This window comes from Dasypus novemcinctus, chromosome 2 (genome assembly GCF_030445035.2).
Source record: "Dasypus novemcinctus isolate mDasNov1 chromosome 2, mDasNov1.1.hap2, whole genome shotgun sequence".
Classification (NCBI taxonomy): domain Eukaryota; kingdom Metazoa; phylum Chordata; class Mammalia; order Cingulata; family Dasypodidae; genus Dasypus; species Dasypus novemcinctus.
The window spans coordinates 65031784-65051944 of record NC_080674.1 but is presented as its reverse complement, the minus strand read 5'-3'; the positions used below and the strand labels follow the sequence as shown (position 1 = coordinate 65051944).

Here is a 20161-nt window from a genome sequence, read left to right as displayed (position 1 = left end):
TATTAAGAAATAAAAATGTAATTAAATGTAAAAGGCTTAGAAAGGAAGAAATACTGTAATGGTTACAGATAATTTGATTGTCAACACAGAAAATTTAAAAAATCTACAGACAGATAATTAAAATTAGCTAAGTACAACAAGTTTCAACCATTAAAAAAGATTAATTGTATTCCAATATACCAACAGTTGAAAATGTAATTTTAAAAAGATACCATTTAAAATAGTAACCATAAACACAACTACAACTATGATAATAAAAACATAAGGTACTTGAGGGCTACGAAGCCTATCAGAAGCTGTTCATGGCATTAATGGAGAAGCTTAAAAACTTTATTGACAGACAGAGCTAAATAAATGGAATGTTTATTGATAAGAAGATTTAATAGCATAAATGTATCTATTCTTCCTAAACTAAAACATAAATTAAAAACAATTCCAATAAAATTCCCCAACTTTGAATCAACTCCTTTCCCCCTATGTTCAACATGGATGAATTCAATGACATCTTGTTGAATGCAATAAGCCACACACAGACAAATATTGTATGATTGCATTGATAGGAAACAATTAGAATAAGCACATTCATAAAGTGAGAAACTAGAATATAGGTTACTAGGGATTGTGATGGGGGTAGGGAATAGGGAGTTGATGCTTAAATTTTACAGTTTCTATTTGGAGTAAAGGAAAAGTTTTAGTAAAGGAAGGTGGCGATGGTTGTACAATATTGTGAGTGTGATTAACAGCACTGAATTATATATCTGAATGTCATTAAAAGGGAAAATTTTAGATTGTATATATGTTGCTAGAATAAAAATTTAAGAAAACCACATAGTACTATACAACACAAACAGGGAACCTTAATGCAAATAAAAGACTACATATAGTTAACAGTACAATTATAATAATATTCTTTCATCAGCTGTAACATATGTACCACATTAATATATAGTTTAATAAGGGAGGGGTAGTGTATGAGAACTATGTAATGTTTTCACTGAATTTTTTTTGGTAAACCTATAACTTCTCTAATTAAAAAGAGTCAATTCTAAGCAAATCAATGAGCTAAATATGAAAGTAGAAAAAAATTGGCTGGTATCTTTATGACCTCTAAGTAGTGAAGGACTTCTTAAGACAAAATGCACAGAGAATAGAGTAAAACATTCAATTACATTAAGCTGAAAAGTATATTCAGCAAAAGACACTTTTAAAAAGTGAAAATATGAGCAGAAGATTTGGAGAAAATTATTTTCAATAATCCCAATGACTAATCCCTAGAATAGATAATTGTATTAGTCAGGGTTCTCTAGGGGAACAGAATCAACAGGAGTCTCTCATGTGACCATGGGGATGCACAAGTTCAGGTTCTGCAGGCAGGCTGCAAACCAGGGGCTCTGACGGAAGTCCAGTGAAGGTCCTTGATGAGTTTCCGGGAGATGCTGGCTGTCCAAAGATGAGCTAGTAAATTCTCTCTGAATGCTGAAATCACTTCCACTTTTAAGGTATTCAACTGATTCGATAATGTATCACTCATCGCTGATGGCAATCTTCCTGATTGAGGTAGATGTAATCAGCTATTTATGCAGTAAACTCACTGGTGACTAAAGTCCATAAATGTCCTTGTATAACAATAAGCCTAGAGCTTGCTTGACCAGACAACTGGGCACAATTACTTGACTGAGTTGACACATTAGCCTAACCATCACAATAATGTACTTTAAAAGTAAATAAGTTAAAAAAGAAACTAATTTAAAAATAAGGAAAAGATATGATTAGATAGCTCATAGTGAAAAACGTGAAAATATTCAACCTTGCTGGAGTGATTGAAATAAAGAAATATTTTAGTGGTTATGAAATTGCATACAATCAGTCTGGAGGAAAATTAGGCTATGTTTAGTGAAGCTGACCTGGGCATACTGTAGGATCCAACAATTCCACTTCTGGATCCCTCAATTCTTCCTGCTATAAGTAGGGTCTGTGAATTAGCAACATTCATGTCAACTGGTGCTGGTTAGAAATGTAGAATTTTGACCTACCCCAAGACCTACTGAGTCAGAAATCTGCAGTTTTAACAAGATCCCCATGTGATTTGTTTGAGAAACACTGATCTAATTTATTCTAATTTTTATCGATACAAAAAGACATACACAAGAGTGTTCACAGCAGCATTGTTTATAAGAGCAAAGGGTTGGAATGGATAAGATAAATAATTTGTGGCATTATTCACACAAGAAAAAGCTTCACAGCAGTGAAAATAAACCTGAGCTGCTTGTATCACCACAGATGAATATCACAAAGATAGGTTGAACAAAAAAGGGAAGCAGCGGAGAATGCATAGAGAATGATTTGACTTACATAAAATTTTGTAATGCAATAAAAGTTCTATATATTGCTTAGTGCTACACATATATGTTGTAAAAGTATAATGCCATACATAGGAATGATAAACACTAAATTCAAAAGTAAACAGGGGTGTCAATGCAATTGATAAAACTCTTTTTCTTAAGCATATAGGTATTTACCATATTATTATCTATACTTTAATATTTTTATTTTTTTTGGTACATTTTATGTAATGCATAATAAAACAGAAAAATAAAGGATAAACATCACAGCTAGTAATTAGAATAGTTATGTGAATCCAGGCCTGTGGCCCAGAGACAACATTCCTGAGTAATACATTCCTATTCTTAGATTAAATGGCAGTCTTTGACTAGTATGTAGTCACAGTTGTTGCTTTTATATAAGTAATATGTTCTAAAACAACATAAAAACAATGTGTTGAGAATTGGTTTTAGTTTTTATAACAAAAATGTTACTTACCAAAGCAAGTTAAAATGTGGGCATTTCCCCCCTCCCATGGTTACAGTAAAAAAGAATAATTAAATTTGGTTTCAAATAATTATTACATTAAACTTGATTCCCAACCACTGTTGGATTAACAGGAATTACTGAGCTAACATTCCAACCATTTTTCTCAATTCAATTATGCTTTCAACCTTACAAAAGTAAAAAATGTTGTCAGAAAAACAATATTCTAGATGTACTGAGCTCTGAAAAGAACATTTGGTAACACCTGTTATTCTAATATGATAATCTCCCATTACAAAAATGTTGCCTTTTTGTTTCCGTCATACTTTATTTCATTTAACTCTATGAATTTCAATTATTTATTCTATGCTATTGAACAAATGGTTGAGATACAGGAACAAGGTAGACTGCAATTCAATAGAGATGATTGAACTTCTGTTGACATGTTCTTTTGTTCTTCCATAACTCCTTATTCAAGTCAAGAATTTCCAGAATGTGGGAGTCATGTCTTTTTTTCACTTGACTTGTATTCAAAATTTCCTTAGGAATTGGAAGCTTAATAAATATTTTATCTAAGAACCACCGAATACCCTGTATAGTTCTGAGCATGCAAAAAAAAAAGTGCCTGATGAGGACTAAAGGGAGTCAAGGAATGAATCCATTAGTGGGAAGGGGGTGGTGGGAATTAGACCAAAAGAAAAATGTGCTCGATTTTAAAAGAGAGTTCATGGATAATCAGAAGGCCATTTTCTGATGGAAGGATACATTTCTTCTAATGCAAGGATACATTTTTGAAAGTATCTAAGTAAAACTGTAATTTTTGAAGTGCTTTTCTAGTGAATTCCAATGAAAATTAGTTTCGGAAAAACTATAGCATTTCCCCTACCGTTTTAGTACTTGAGGATTGCAGAGAATTAAATTCAGAACAGTATTTTCAGCTTAAAAGAATAATCCAATTTCAATTAGTTGGGGAAAAAAAGTGATAACATTTTTTTTGAACAGGAACTTTTGGAAATAACTCTAGTAATCCTCTTTCCTAAGTGAAAGTTCAGCACTTTACTATGTAGGTTTTTTCTTTGTTAATGGCAAAACCATTCATAATTTGGAGATGGATAAACATATCAATCACTGAGAATTTCCAACCATTACTGAGATTGAGGCAATGATGAGACATTCAGGGTTCACAGAAAACGTCATCTCAAGATCTTTTAATTTTATGTTCCTGGCCAAAGAGCTATATTGAAATGCTGGGCTTGAATCAAATTTCCTGTGAAAATGTTAAAAAAAACCTTTATCTCCAAAAATTATTTTAGAGAAATTTCACATGACGGATGATATATCGTACCTCAGATCCATAATCTGATGAATTTATAATTGCATCTAGTATGTTCAAACAAAAAATAAGAGCCGAGTGACTGGATTTTTCCTTTCCAAATGATGTAATTGATATTAGCTATGAAGCTAACTTTCCCATAGTTAAATTTTAGAGGCCTTGAAGGACAACAGGCTAATTCTTTGTCCAAGAGCTTTGGTTTGCACCATTTTAGTCAGGCATAGGTGGGATTCTGTACTTTAGAGGATTAAATGTAGGAGAGATGATAAATTGTGAGCATGAATAAATGCAATATTATTCTGCTATATTACCTATTAGAGTACTATTAGTACCTATTACAGTATTGTTTTTAGGATAAAAAGTTATATATAATGATTTCTTAGTCATTTGAAGGTTATGGAACATACACACTGCTGATTCTCCTTTCATATTTCTATTTTCTTCCTGGTATTCAAAAGAGTGCCTAAAAAATCTTGTTTTAAATGTTAAGAAATGAAATATTTGAAATATCTTTTACATTATTTCTGAGGAAAAAATACGGACTATTTGAGTTTTTTTTTTAACTTGAATAAAATGCTGCATCATAGAGTATTATAACAGAATAGCAAATGTCTAATCTCATGAGTAATATTAAGTCTAAATTTTATAGCATTTTTTGCTTCCTTGGAAAGGAAAAATAAGCTTATCATGCATTAAGCCATTTGGGATCCAATAGAAAAAGCAGGATTGCAGACTGTCATATTTACATATTTATTTATGATTTACATATTTATTTGTGTTAAATCTGATGTACTTCCTATTCAAGTATGTCCCTGATAAGTGTGTGTGTATATATATAATTATATATATATAATTTAAATTTATTTTCTTTTTCTCTTTGTTACTGTTCAAAGTGTCATATTTGGAAAATCCAGATTTTAAAGGTTTTCCTATTACAGCATACAATTGTATTCTAACAAAGCTATTTAGTTCTGTATTTGTGAGGAGATTTTAAAGGAGGAATGACTACCTGCACAAAAATACTTCTTCAGAGTCTGTACCAGTGTTGTTGTGTATACTTCTCTTTTTCTTTTCAATGCCATGAATCATCATAAATGGCAGTTTCATTATTGTTGCACACTGAAATGTTTGCATGGGAACTGTGTCAGCACTGAATTGTAAAACAATCCAGCTCCACACACTTTACACACTGCTCCTCTACTATATGCATCGACCCAACTGGATTTTCTTTGGTGCTTTAGTGATTATCTTTTGTTGCTTCTTAGAGAATTCAAAGCAATGGAATTCAGAACTCAAATTTGAACACAATATTGAGACTATTGCAATCTGTACTGAATTTGTGCATGGTATCTAGGATCACCCTTTTTGGAATTGCATTTGGCATTTTTCCTTCACTTCAGTCATGCATCGGAATGTGTTGTGTTCTCTATTCTAAATGATTAGGAATCCCATTCCTTACCTATGTACAAATGGAATTAAATTTGATTTTCTTGGTGAAGAAGCAGCTTAGAATAAACTAGTAGAAGTCTCTTTATTTTCTATGCTTATTCGTTCCTATTTGGAAAATTCAATACTCTTTTTTTTTTTTTTTTTGCCAGTTAAAGGTGAAAGTGTGCAAATGTGCGAGTCCCAACGTGCAGACTTTGGCAGCACAAAACCAACACAGATGAAGGTGTTTGGCTAGGTTGCATAGTTCTTTTAAAACGGCATTCCTGGATAGAATTAGTGGATTACAGATGTTGGAGGCAGTCAAAAGGAGCTTGAAAATATAATAAATAGGCTTGGCAAATAATATTAACAGTAAATAAAGCACCAAAATATTTTGAAGAAAATAGGAGAAAAAAGACAAAATTCAATGCGACTCTTGTTAACAGTCTTTCCCTTTCTTGAGGTTAGAGGATTTCCTCAATACTTGCTTAATTTCTGCAAGGCAAGGGTTTCCAGATGGAGCTCTAGAGCGTTTGCCGGAAGGTGGCGACATAAGCCCTATTGCTTAGAGCTGTCCCGGGTGCTGAACAGTTTCTGAGCTTAAGAGAAGCTCAGCAGCCAGAGAGCAGGGATTCCACCAAGTTCTCCCTAGAGGTTTGCAGGCTTTGGTAAGAAATGCAGAAGGCCATATAAAATGCCTGACCTCATTTATAATACACAGGCAAACGATTTTCTTTACTAAAATTATTGGCCTGAAAGCTATGGGAGGTGGCATCGCTCCCTGAAATGATAAGGGTAGCTGTTTTGGAAAGGTGTATGTGTGTGTGTGTATGTGTGTGTAAAATACGGACCAAATTGGGTTTTTCCTTGACTTTAAGAAGCAGCCGTTTACCCGTCCTTGTCCTTTGACATGTCCTTTATAATACCTTTCTCCCCAAATTCCCCAAGGTTAAAAAGAAGTCACATGCAACATCTTTCCCAAGGGAGTCAGACTGGACTGTAAGGTGATGAAGAAGAATGGTTTTTAAAAAGATAACACATACTCTATCTTCTTTCCATCATTAACAATAACATATAAACTGACCCTGGGCTATCCATCTCCCCAATCACTCTGTGTGTAGCTTCTTTTCTCATTTCCTATTGTCACTCTATGATGCTCACTATGCTTAAGAATTTGACAGAAATATGTAGCAACATGTAGTTAGAAATTGTATATCCTCGAGTATGGCTGGGTGGGAGGCGGAGTTTATTACAATATTGGTCTGCCTGAAGGAGCCGGTGTGTGTAAGGGAGTTCTGAGTCCTGAGTCTGTCGACAAAAAGGGCTGGAAAGAAAAACGCCAAGCTAGTAGGAGAGGGGGATAGGGAGCGAAACGAAGGAGACACTCTGGGTTGGGGAAGTGTGTGGAGGGGAGAGCTGGCGTGAGAGGGAGGGAGATTGGCTGTCTGAACAACAAAAGGAGGGATAAAAAAGGGAGGGGGAGTCAAAAGGGAGAGGGATATTGGAAAGGAAGGCTAATAGAAGCAGGGAGGAAGTGGATGGAAGCTGGAGAGAAAGAGAAGAGAAACAGGGAGAGAGTGGCATAGAGGGAGGGAGGCAGAGAGGGAGGGAGAGGAGGGTCACAGAGTGACCGTGGAGGATGAGGTTTCTCTGTTCCAGCTACTTCTGGGATTGGAGACTGTTTGCTAGTGGGGAAACTCCAGCTGAGTCAGGCAGTTGGGCAGCGGCAAAGTAAAATGGACCGCGACAGACAGACGTTCCAGCCACCTCTCCGCCGCCCAGCGCTCCCGCAGCTCCTCTCGGGCCAACTCCAGTATGCCAGCTGGCGGTCTCTGAACGCGCGCGACCCAGGACTCTAGGTAGCGCCTAGAAGCTGCTCCGTGGGATGCCTTTGCCAGAGAAGTAAGAACTTCCTGCCTGAGTCCCGGCATCTCCTCCCGCTGAAACACCTCGGGAGAGAGGGGCGGAAGACCCCAGGGGGAGGGGCGAGGGGGATCTCGCGCCGCTCTTTCTCTCCGCCCCCTCCTCCGCCCAGGGCGCGCAGGCATGGATGCGCCCAGCCCTGGCCAGGGCAACAACACCACCTTGTCCGAGGGTCCCTTCGGGGCAGGCGGCAACTCTACTGGCATCTCCGACGTGACCTTCAGCTATCAAGTGATCACCTCGCTGCTGCTGGGCACGCTCATCTTCTGCGCAGTGCTGGGCAATGCGTGCGTGGTGGCCGCCATCGCCCTGGAGCGCTCCCTGCAGAACGTGGCCAACTATCTCATCGGCTCGCTGGCAGTCACCGACCTCATGGTGTCGGTGTTGGTGCTGCCCATGGCCGCACTCTACCAAGTGCTCAACAAGTGGACGCTGGGCCAGGTCACCTGCGACTTGTTCATAGCGCTCGACGTGCTGTGCTGCACATCGTCCATCCTGCACCTGTGTGCCATCGCGCTGGACAGGTACTGGGCTATCACTGACCCCATCGACTACGTGAACAAGAGGACGCCCAGGCGCGCCGCTGCGCTCATCTCACTCACTTGGCTTATTGGTTTCCTCATCTCCATCCCGCCCATGCTGGGCTGGCGCACCCCGGAAGACCGCTCGGACCCCGACGCGTGCACCATCAGCAAGGACCACGGCTACACTATCTACTCCACCTTCGGCGCCTTCTACATCCCGCTGCTGCTCATGCTGGTTCTCTACGGGCGCATCTTCCGCGCTGCGCGTTTCCGCATCCGTAAGACTGTCAAGAAAGTGGAGAAAAAGGGAGCTGACAACCGCTTTGCGGCCTCCCCGGCTCCACAGCCCAAGAAGAGCGTGAATGGCGAGCCCGGGAGCAGGGACTGGAGGCGGGGCGTGGAGAACAAGACAGGGGGTGTTCTGTGTGCCAACGGCGCGGTGAGGCAGGGCGACGACAGCGCCGCGCTGGAAGTGATAGAGGTGCACCGCGTAGGCAACTCCAAAGAGCACCTGCCGTTGCCCAGCGAGGCCGGTGCGGCCCCCAGCCTTTCGGTCTCTTTCGACAGGAAAAATGAGCGCAGTGCTGAGGCCAAGCGCAAGATGGCCCTGGCCCGCGAGAGGAAGACGGTGAAGACGCTGGGCATCATCATGGGCACCTTCATCCTCTGCTGGTTGCCCTTCTTCATCGTGGCCCTGGTCTTGCCCTTCTGCGAGAGCAGCTGCCACATGCCCACCCTGTTGGGCGCAATAATCAACTGGCTGGGCTACTCCAATTCCCTGCTCAACCCTGTCATCTACGCGTACTTCAACAAAGATTTCCAAAATGCGTTTAAGAAGATCATCAAGTGCAAGTTCTGCCGCCGATGATAGAGGTGTAGGTGGCGAGTAGGGGCTACAGGACTCGTCCCACACATTTTGCCTCCCCCAGCTTCCCTGGAACCAAGATCCACTATAATAACTTGCTACTTTCCCCCTGACTTCCTCACTGCTCTGCCGCGATTTCCTAGCCTTGTTCGCTCACCCCTCCTTCCGCGCCTGGGAGTGCCCTGGGTGCAGCAGGGAAGGAGGGCCCGGGAAACTTCCAGTTTCCAAGAGAAGCGACTTTTGCTCAGACTTGGGCCTCAGCATCAGTTTTGACTCCAGCAATTGCCTCCTCCCTCTTTTGCCTCCAAGTCTTCTCAGCGGAATGTTAAGCCTCAGTAGTTCCGGACAAAAAATCCAAACATAAAAATAAACTGTAAACACAGCCGCCACACCTACTATTGGCTCCCATCTGAGCGCCCCACTTCTAGAACTTGAACTTAATGCTCAGCATTTGCTCCATCTCTCCTCCCTTTTCCCCTGAAACGTTCCCTTTCCTTCGTCTTATTCCTTCTCTCCTTTCCTTACTCCCACTCTTTCGTAGCAATAATTTGCTCGTTAGGGAAGGCGGGAGGGTTTGCTTTCCCCGTGTGAGTGGTGTCCCTGGGAATACCGCCTCCCAGAGTAGACTCGGCAGATGTAACTACTGTGCACAGCCCCTGCTTGCTTTGTTTACTTGGACTCAAAGCAAGTAACCAGAAGGTGGACTTGTAAGTACAAAGCTGGGCCAGTGGGGGATAACGAGGAGGGAGTGCGGCGACGTTGTCTCGGTTTGCCTTGGTGTTAGCACTCACCAAAGAAACGGACAATCCTGAAACGGGAAGGGGAGAGACGGCTTTCTTTAATACAGGTAGTTGACAGGTCTGCACATCGCCACTTAACTACTGCAGGAGGCGCCCTCCGGCCGGAGTGTACCCTTTGAAAAATGCCAATCTGGCGTGCGCCTGGCGCGCGGACTGCCCTCGCCCTACGACTGTACCCATCCCTCCGCGTATAGCTGCGCGATCCGGGAGAAGACAGGTTTGGCTTGGCGGAAGTCATCGGCTCTAGGTTTGGCCAAGCTTTTGGGGAAGAGACCTCGAAGGCGCTAAGGGGTGACTGGGACCAGGCACGGGAGGCAGAGAGAGGGCACCGGAGTGTGCACCCGTCCAGACTCCAGTTGGCGTTCCCCACAGAACACGAAAGGGCAGTTTTATTCCTAGGATGCGCTCTCTTGTCTTCTAATTCACCGCCTCGTCCTTCTCCGGTGGGGGAATAGCTCTGTTTAGCACATCTAATATTGCATTGAATTTATTCTGCAAGACTTCAGTACAGAGAGGAAGTTACCAAAACTTTGGCGGTCAAATGTAATCCTGGGCTTTCACTCGAGTGGTCCCGATACGTTTAGCACTTGGTACCACCTAAGGGGCGGGTACCCTGAATTGTGGCGCCACAAAGGACCGGTTTGGGTTGTTCTCTTCTGATTCGAATTATATTTGCTCTTGGCCTGACTTTCCTGCTCCAAAAGTCTACAGGAAAACCGGCTTCTGGCTATTGGAATATGTGGAGCATTCTAGAGGTCCAAACTTTGTCCCTATCGAAAGTTATTCTTTCATTCTCTCTACTCCTGCTGAGAAACCGGTTACAATTTTGCTGCCCCCAGAAGGGGAAGTTACCTCTGTTTGAATGTAAATTTCCAATCATAAGACCTGGATCTAGAGGTTTGTGATAGTTAGATCTGGCCTCTATTTTTTGTTTTGTTTTGTTTTGTTTTTTTAATGAAGAGCGGTTTCATTTTCCCGTACTTGCAGAAATTATTGACTCTTACTCCCCTTTCTCTTCAACTCTCCCTTTTAAATGTTTGGCGTCTGCCGTTTTGAGAACCGTGTTGCACTTAGAGATTGCAAGGATTGCCAGTGAAAAGTTCACATGTGTTTGTAATTAAGAAGGTGAAAAAACAGCTCACTTGAAGCCATTTATTGTTTGTCAAATTCCATTCGGTGTTTTTTCTCCTGTTAAAACAAAGGAAAAGTATAAGAACTTTGGGGACTCAGCAACTGTTTGTGCATATATAATGCTGACTAGGAGATGTGGTGGAGAAAATACTTCTCCAGTCCAACTCTTTTTTATTGGAAAATCCAATAATCTTTTTTGGTCCTAACAATTTAAATAGAGCTATATGAGAAAACACTTTTTTCTGTATGTTTTACTAATTTTTTTTAGAACAAATTCTATATATAAAATAATTCAAAACCAAAATTTGCTCATCCAAATTATCCCTTGGCCAACAAGTATGATATTCCAAAATCTGAAACTTACATTTATTTGTGTCTTTTACAGAACTGTATGGTTATGGCTTTTGGACATTTAGTCCTCCTGCATTGGAGGATTTACACAAGAATGGGGAAGGGACAAACAATTTGGGATATAATTGCCAAGGCAATAGAGAAGTTACAGGAATAAGTGCAAAAGAGCTGTATAGCTCTGAAGAGTCTCTGATTTTTTTTTCTTTTAAACTATTTGTATCAAGGCAAAGTATTTATGCATCAAAACTGGTCTTCACTTTTCCTTGTGCCAATAAAGGACTTTAATAATAGTAATGCTATAATAAACTGATGCCAGGAACACATGCATTTTTATTTTAATCAGAATCTCTGTCTACTTTATTTCATTCGATTTTTAAAAACAGATATCAGAAGGGGATCCTGATTTACAGCTTGGGAATCTGACATTTAGTGAAATAAGCTTAGTTTTCAGCCCTGAAACTTCTAAATGAGTTATATCTTTGTGAAAATCCTTTTTCTAAAAGAGAAAGTCATGTCTCTTCTTTCATGCATAAAACCGTGCATTTTTCCTGACTGGCACCTGCAGATAAGAATCAGACATCCCGTCTAATTAATGTGGCCAGGGTGTGGGGACATGCTGAGGAGAACTGCAGCCACAGGCCCATCCTACTCTTTTTAAGTGGTAGATGGTGCTGAAGCTCCCTCCTCTGTCTTCATTACAACCTCTAGGTAGAAGAAAATGACCTCCTCTGGTTTCAAAAGAAGCAGCCCATTTGTTTTGGGGTTTTTGCCTCAGTTAAAAGTGGAGAGACATTTTTCTTTCTGGCTGGGCTCATTCCATAGTAGGGTTCTGTATGCAAGATCTATTACTATGTTCACAGTCTTATGCTTTTTTTCCCCTACTGCTGAAAATCATCAGGAACATCTCTTGCTCCCCATGTTATATTTTCCTGAAATCATCTAGGTATGTTAACCCCACTGTTTTCTGGTATAATAATGATTGCTGTGTGACCAGGTTAGCCTCGGTAAACCCCAAGGGTAAACGAAGTTCAGGATTCTTATGGTCACAGCAGAAAGCATACTGAGGATGCATGAAGACTAGTTTAGGCAATGTATGTCTATAATATCTGCCCAATAATGAAAAGTAAAGACAGAGGAATTGAGAGAACACGAAACCTTTGGAGTTTCTCAATTGAAAGGTGTTACATAAATTTGTGCCTGACTTTGAGTAAAACCCTGAAGTAGATACATTTGGCTTTTGGATTCTGAATATCCCACTTTTGGGTCCTTGTTCTCTGTTCAGGCATCTCTTTTTCTAAGGCCACAGTGGCTTCCTGTTTTTTGCAGATGTTACTTTAACCTCTAAGAAAACCTCATCTAAGAGAAGTTTTTTTTCAGTCACTTCCAGTTTAACTAACCAAACACCAGCTATCATGTGTCAGATATGCTTCCACATTGTTAAAATATAAGGCTAAAAATTACCGTAAGATCCTATTGTCTCCCTCAAAGAGTTTTGAACCTACTTGGGTATACTTGGGTGTACAAGAATAAACTACTAAGGATAAGTAAATCACGAATAACAGAATATTAGTGCTACCTAAGCAGGATGGATCATAGCATTCAAAAGATAAAGACCACTATGGGTTGGATGTGGGTAGGAAAAGATGTCTAGAGCATCCAAGATTATGCTCTGGGCGAATGGATGAGTGTGCATGTGTGGGTAAAGGTAGACATTCTTGATGAGGTTGAGAAGACAGCTTGATTCTGTCTTCCTGCCACATGGGAGCCCAGAAATAAATTTTGTGCTGGGTTGTCTGATATTGATAGTCTGGGTTGGGTATAGAAGTAGTGATCTTAGGGAAAGATGTAAATGCAAAACCACTCATATGTTATGTCAACCCAAAGGGTCTGGAAAGAGAAAGAAAATGGATCTAAAGTCAAAGGGATGGGAATTATGTAACTAGATAAGAGGAAGTATGTTGTGAGCAAAATAAGGGACAGAGCTTATGAAAGAGGAGAGAATCATTAAAGAATTAAAAGTGATGACCAGGGCTAGGTACAAGATGGAATAATTCACATTTATGTACTTTTTTTTTTAGATTTTTGAAAGTGTTTTTCACACATAACATACCATTTAAATCTGAAACAGCAGATCTTTTTGGAAATGACAATTAGACCTTTTTGGCCAAAGCAGAAGATCCACACAGTAGTGAATGATAAGTACAGATAAAGTTGCTAGAGATCATTTGTGGAGGCACTTAAATGCCAAGTTAAAAAATTACTACTTTTTCATTAGGGGATCACTCATAATGAAAGCAGCAGTGTTCTTCTGTCTGAAGGTAATTTCAATACTGCAGGTGTGAAAAAAGAAGAGTTTGAATGTGGGATGCAGGCAGAATGAATGGAAAACAATGAGGGCTCTGAAAAATACATCAAAGAAAGAACTGGCAGGGTTTGGTGTCTGTATGTGAAGAGAGAGGGAGCAGACTATGCTTTAAAGTTTTGAGTCAGGGATATTTGAGTGAATGACAGAAAACAGGTATCCAGGGGTTGTTTTGCTGTGGATCTTTTCTTTTTAGCTTCATCTGTAAATGTGGAAAGGCTTCATGCTCTGCTAAGAAGAACTCCCAGCCCACCTGGCTGGAGACTGCTGGGAAAGGTGTTGATACATGATACATAGCACTTGAACAATCTGTCACTTCGGTGAGTATGTGAGGAATGCTACCTCATCAAGAAATGATTGTATCAGTTCCATGATTATTGCTACATCTTTTAGTAGACAATCTTAGTCGTTTTTTGAAGAGAGTGCAATTTCAAGGGACTAGAAGAGCTTTTCAGGAAGAGTAACCCAAACATATCATGTTAGGTAGTATTTTAAGAATGATGAATGAAGCTCAGAAAATTTAGGGTCTGTCTAGTTGACCAAGTGGAGAGCATAACAATCCAGTTTGCTCTTCATATCCACCTAACAAGGATCATAGCAGACCCCTTTGATCTTTAAACTGATTATTCCTAGAAAATCTAGATCCATGAGGCTGTCATCTGGTGGACTCCCTCTATTTTTCAACTCACTTTGCTTGCATGGTGATGACATGGATAGGGAAATGAGCAGTCTACACAGACACTTCAACATCTGATCCTATCTCAGGCATGTCCATGCCATCTGCTTGTAAATCTGTACAATAGCTTACCCTTTCAGAAAGTTCCCCAGGTCAAAATTTCAAGGAGCTGTCTTGCATTGGCAAGAGCTTGTTCTGCTGTGTCTCAGCTTGCTTCGTCCCTGAAGAAAGAAAAGGAAACAGGCTGGCAGAAGAAAGAAGGGGGGAGAATAGGAAGGAGGAGATAATGGACTCGCCTACCTTGTGAAATTCTTGTGGAGAGAGATGAGAAAGTATTTTGAAGATTTTCCAAGGTCCTTAAAGGAAAATCATTCTATGACATGCAGTGTGCTTTGTGGTCTCTGGAAGAAATCAGTTTGTCTTTGTAAGAACTAATGAAGAAAGGAAGCAGTCTGTAAAAGCTAGTTTTAATATAAAAAACCCATAGAGACAGGACCCCATTTGCAAATATTCACAAAGAAAGTTTTTTGCAAGCATGCACTTTATTGTAAGGATTTACAATAATAAAGGATGCCTTTGGGAAAGGTTCTGGCTCTGGAGTGTTGAGCAGATGATTCATTACTTCTTTTTTAAAGTTTTTTATTTTTATAGAAGCTTTAGATTATATAAATTTTACATAAAAATATAGGGGATTCCCATATACCCACTCATCCCCCTCACACACTTTCCCACATTAACATCTTTCATTAGTGTGGTACATTTGTTAGAATTGATGAATACATATTGAAGTATTTGCTATTAACCATGGTCTATAGTTTACATTATAGTTTATACTTTGTCCTGAGCAATTTTATAGGTTTTGACAAAATGTATAATAACCTATATCTGTTATTGCAATGTCATGCAGGACAATTCTAATGTACCAAAAAATGCCCCCATGTTACACCCATTCTTCCTCTCCCTCCTATCTGCCAAGGACAGTGCTTGGGGCTTGGGATATAGCAGTGAACAGATAGATGAAGTCTTGTGATAGATTATTGCAAAAACAATTGCAGTTATTCCTCTCCTTTTGCGATGTTGCTTTTCAGCCTTTCTCACCAAGGAAAGGGTCTATTTTCTTACCTCCTGAAGCTGGTCTGGCCTTGTGACATATTTGACCAATAAAATGGGACAGAATTGATGTGGTGTCTGTTCTGACTCTGGACCTCAAAAGATCTTGAACTCTTCTAGTTGCTCCCTTGGAATCCTGCCCAATTGTCATGAGAACTAGCCTGTGTTTACTTGCTGGAGACTGAGAGGCCCCAAGCAGTAGAGAAGAGCCATTCCAGATGAGGCTGTCCTGGACCAGCCAGATGGTATTTGACCCAGCAGCTGACTGAAGGCTCAAGAGTGAGCCCAAGCAAGACCAGAAGGCCTCCCGGCTTTGTGTAGTCCAAATTGACAAAGCACAGATTTGTGAACAAAATAAATGGATGTTATTTTAAGCTAGCAAATTTTGGGGGTAGTTTGTTATACAGGGAAAGCTAGTTTGATACAGTCTTAGACTTTAAAGAATTCACATTCTAGAGGAGAAGAGAGAAAATAGACAAAAAACATATAAATACGTTGCATATCAGATGGTGACTGGTACTACAGAGAAGAATAAAGTAGAGTAAGAAATGTACGGAGTGCTGAGGTAGAGGGGAAGGGTGTTGCTATTTGTTTTTTTTATAAATGGTGTTCGGAGAGTTTTCAAGGCCTGGATTTCTCTAAGATATAAATTTGGGATTGGAATTGCTGAGTCATAAGGTACCTCTATGCTTAACTTTTTAAGCATAAAACAATGCTTTATTTTTCAACTCTCAATTTTAGTCTATTGATCTATGTTTATCCTTTGGCAGTACTACAGTGTCTCGAACACTGTATTTTGTAGTAAGGTTTTGAAATTGGGAAGTGTGAGTCCTCCACCTTTGTTCTTTATCAAGATCAGTTTAGCTATTTTGGGTCCCATGTATTTCCACATGAAATTTAAGACCATCTTGTCAATTTCAGAAAAAAAAAGGCCATTGGGAGTATAATAGGGATTGTATTGGATCTGTAGATCAGTTTGGGGATTATTAATATCTTAATATTAAGTCTTCTGATTCACAAACAGATCCATAAATGTCATTCCATTTGTTTAAGGCTTCTTTAATTGATTTTAACAATATTTTGTAGTTTTCAGAATGCAATTTATTTTGTTAAATTTATTCCTATATGTTTTCTTCTTTTTGATGTATTATAATTGTTTTCTTAATTTCAGTTTTGGATTGTTCATTGCTAGTGTATAGAAATACAATTGATTTTTGTATTTTGATCTTCTATGCTGCAATTTTGAAGAACTTGTTTCTTAGTTATAGTAGTTTTTAGAGGATTCTTTAGGATTTTCTATATACTAGAACATGTTTGCAAACAGAGTGAGTTTTACTTCTTTTTTCCCGATCTGAATGCCTTTATTTAATATTTTTGCCTAATTCCCAAGCTAGAACCTCTAGTATGAGGTTAAACAGAAATGGTAAGAGCAGCGACATCCTTGTCTTGTTCCTGGGTAAAGCATTCCTTCAACCTTTATTAGGCTAACAAAGCTTCATTTTATTTCTACTTCGTTGAATGCTCTTTTTTTCTATCATTGAAAGGTATTGTATTTTGTCAAATGCTTTTTTTGGCTCTCCTGAGATGATCATGTGCTTTTTATTCTTCATTCTATTGATATTATATTAATTTATTTTTAGATAAATTTGCATTCTTCAGATCAATCCTACTTGGCTATAGTATTTAATTGACTTCTGGATTTGGTTTGCATGTATTTTCTTGAGAATTTTTGTATCTATATTCATAAAAGATATTGTTCTATAGTTTTCTTTTTCTTGTGATGTCTTTGTCTGGCTTTGATATTTTGTTATCAGGGTAATGCTGCCTGTCCATTATATATCTATGTTTATGTATATATGTATATATATATGAATATATGTATATATGTATATATATATGAAGGCCTGAAAAGGGAGTAAGGATAATAGGACACCACAAAGAAATAGCTGAGAGAACTTGGAGACTGGATGTCTAAGGGGCTGTAAAAGAGCATGTCACATTTGGAGATTGTAGGAGATTGGAATAGATTCAGAAGTGAAAAATTAAAAGCAGAAGGAGATAGTTTGAGGGTGAAGAATAGAAGATCTTTGATAAATCTCCAGAATTCAATTTCAGTAGTATGAAAGAGGAAGAAACCAGCTAAATTGAAGAGAGATAACAGGGCACAGGGAGGCTGTGCAGTCAGAGCCTGTGGCACACTAGTGTGAGAGGATATGTGTGACAAGAACTAATGGGAAAGATTGGGTGAAAGAGCTATTTCTTTTTCTTCTTTTTTCCCCCTTCAGATAAAAGGAGACAAGTGTGTGTTTACAGAGACTGGAAAAATGAAAGCAACAGAGAAGTAGAAACTGGAGATTCTGATGAAAGAGGGGATAATGGAAGGAGCACAGGCTTGAAGAGGACAAGAGGTTGAAGGGTTAAGCTTTGAGGTGGAGACATTGTATGAGACAAGAGATGAAGGGAGAATGGATGAAGAGATATAGTCCAGCTTTGGAGAGGAAAGAAGATATATCAGAATCAACTTGTCAATGGTTTCATCAAAGTTGTGTATCTAGATGGATGTTCCAGAGGAGGAGGCAAGATGAAAGCACAGATAGACTGCAGAATCTGTCATGTGGAAGCCAGATGGAAAGGTGGAATTGGAAGCCACAGCAGCACTTATTAAAAGTAGCCTCAGAGTTCACACTGACCTTTACCCTAGAGCAAATTTGTCCTCTTTTCAAATCCCTCCTGACCTGAGTGCTCCTCCAACAACTTTGGCAAGGTCCCAAATTGAGAATATGGGTAGCCAAAGCCTATGGACATTCCAGGAACTGTGCAGTTGCTATAATTTCTTCCACTTCACTATTGTTCCTCTTAGAATTTGAAGGGTCCTTAATTATTGAAACTTTGACAAAGAAGAAGAGAAGGGATTTATGCCTGATGCTTTTTTTTAAAGAAGTAAGTTAAGAGGTGATAGGAGTGGGAACAATGGCTTTAGTAGGATAAATAAAATCTAGAATAGACTAAAATTGTACTAGTGACTTTTTATAACAGAAGGATACTTGAATTGCCATGTTGTTCTAAGTTTCCAGCTGATGTTAGACATCTCTCTGGCTTTTTAGTAAATTGGATCCATGCGAATGTGTGGTTCTTCCTTTATTTCATGATCTGGCCCCACTTTCCCCCAATACTGAGTCTTATTCCTCCACTTTATATTTCTCATATATGCCCTTCCCATTTTTTTATTGCCTAAAAATTTCATTCTGAGTTTTAGTTCATGCCTGGGGATTGCATGTTATTATAGACAATTCCTAAATTGTCTTCTTTGCCTCCTCTTCTTCCCCACATCTCCCTCTTTCATTCTGTCTTAAGTACTGCTGTTAAATTAATATATTCTGGGAAGAAGATTCCTGTTTTTTGAGTTTACTGCTCACAATATGACCAAATCGTCCTGACGGGATGCAAAGATTAAACAAGATAATATCTGAAGGTATTTAGTGAATAGTCTACTGTATAGTATCTACTTAACAAGAGCTATTTAATCTTTACTCAAAGTAGTGCCTGAATTGGGTCATTGATTGGTTTTGTAATTGTGAGAAGGGAGGAATATTACATCTAATATCAGTGTCAGTGGTAATACCCTTTTTATAATAACAGGAAAAAGAATACCGAGTTAAGCAGAAGTCAGACTTAGCCATTACTTTTTTCAAATGTCTGGGGGAGCATTAAAAGGGCATTTACAAACTAACATTGTCATCATAATAAAGCTTTTATTTGAAAGAAACAAGATAATGCATAAGAATAAAAGTAGCTTTGGTAACTGTTTAAATACTAGAAAAATAGCATAATATTCTTTCCTCCTTGTCTTTGCTTTGCTTGAACTTGAAGTGCAGTACTGGGCCCCCCTCTACCCATGCTCTTGTCTGTGTATTTGGGTAATATTTGGTTCTAGTGGGTAGCACTTGTTATTGTTTTCAGTTCATAGTGGTTTTCAAGTGGACTACACTGTTACTACTCTTAAGTTCCTTTTAAAGAGGAACCAGATGGCTAGTGTACTTGAACTGCCAGAACAACAGTAACAACTATAAAAGGCAAGGAACTGATATTTTCTTCTTTTGCTTTTGCTGTATTTGAATCCTGACAAAGGATCACTAAATAATGGGGACTTCAAGAGCTGACTGTGAAATTCACAAAATACCAAGAGTCTAGGTCATTGTTCTCATTCTTCATTGTTAAATAGTTAAACCTTGATCATCTCAAATACATACTTGATTGGTGTCATCCGATGATATTACAATGTGCATTAGCAATTTAGGAAAAACATTAATGTAAATTTAACTTAATTATCTAGTTCGTATTGTGCATTTATGTTTTGATAATAGAATATCTGGTTATGTTCAAATGTCCGATTGGTGTGAATTTCTAATATTGTGCTCTTACCTTGATGGGTTTTTGATGTGTAATTTTTTATGATACTTGGTTTACTATGCCTCTATCCTGTTTTCTTAAATCACTGCCTCCCCCCACCCCAGATAGCTCCCTTGTTTGTTTGCTCATTGTCTGCTCATCTTCTTTAGGAGGCACTAGGTACCAAACCCGGGACCTCCCATGTGGGAGGCATACTCTATCCTTTTTACTCATACTTTAATACCATCAAATGTGCTAATTCGAGGTTGGCAGCCTCATCACTGATTTTTCTTCATGATCATTTACATATATATATATACATATGATTTATTGTTTACTTAAGTGTACTTTTACAAAGCATGATGTACTTTTGACAAGTTAGTTTTTATGTCCACATGTCCACAGTCCTTCTCAACTTTCACACATAGAATGCCATATAATTCCTATATCATCCTTAGGAT

The 20161-nt window shown here is 39.0% G+C and overlaps 1 protein-coding gene across 1 annotated transcript; it reads left to right on the top strand.

Moving 5' to 3' along the window:
- Nucleotides 1–7236: 7236 nt before the first annotated feature.
- On the top strand, nucleotides 7237–19695 carry HTR1A (5-hydroxytryptamine receptor 1A). Its single transcript, XM_058305921.1, has 2 exons — nucleotides 7237–10578; nucleotides 17597–19695. Exon 1 carries the CDS (start codon nucleotides 7616–7618, stop codon nucleotides 8882–8884), a length of 1269 nt encoding a protein of 422 aa, XP_058161904.1. The 5' UTR covers nucleotides 7237–7615; the 3' UTR covers nucleotides 8885–10578; nucleotides 17597–19695.
- The last annotated feature ends 466 nt before the right edge of the window (nucleotides 19696–20161 follow it).

Excerpts from the sequence above, each read along its gene's own strand:
- HTR1A (XM_058305921.1), top strand. The coding sequence starts at position 7,616 with ATGGATGCGCCCAGCCCTGGCCAGGGCAACAACACCACCTTGTCCGAG.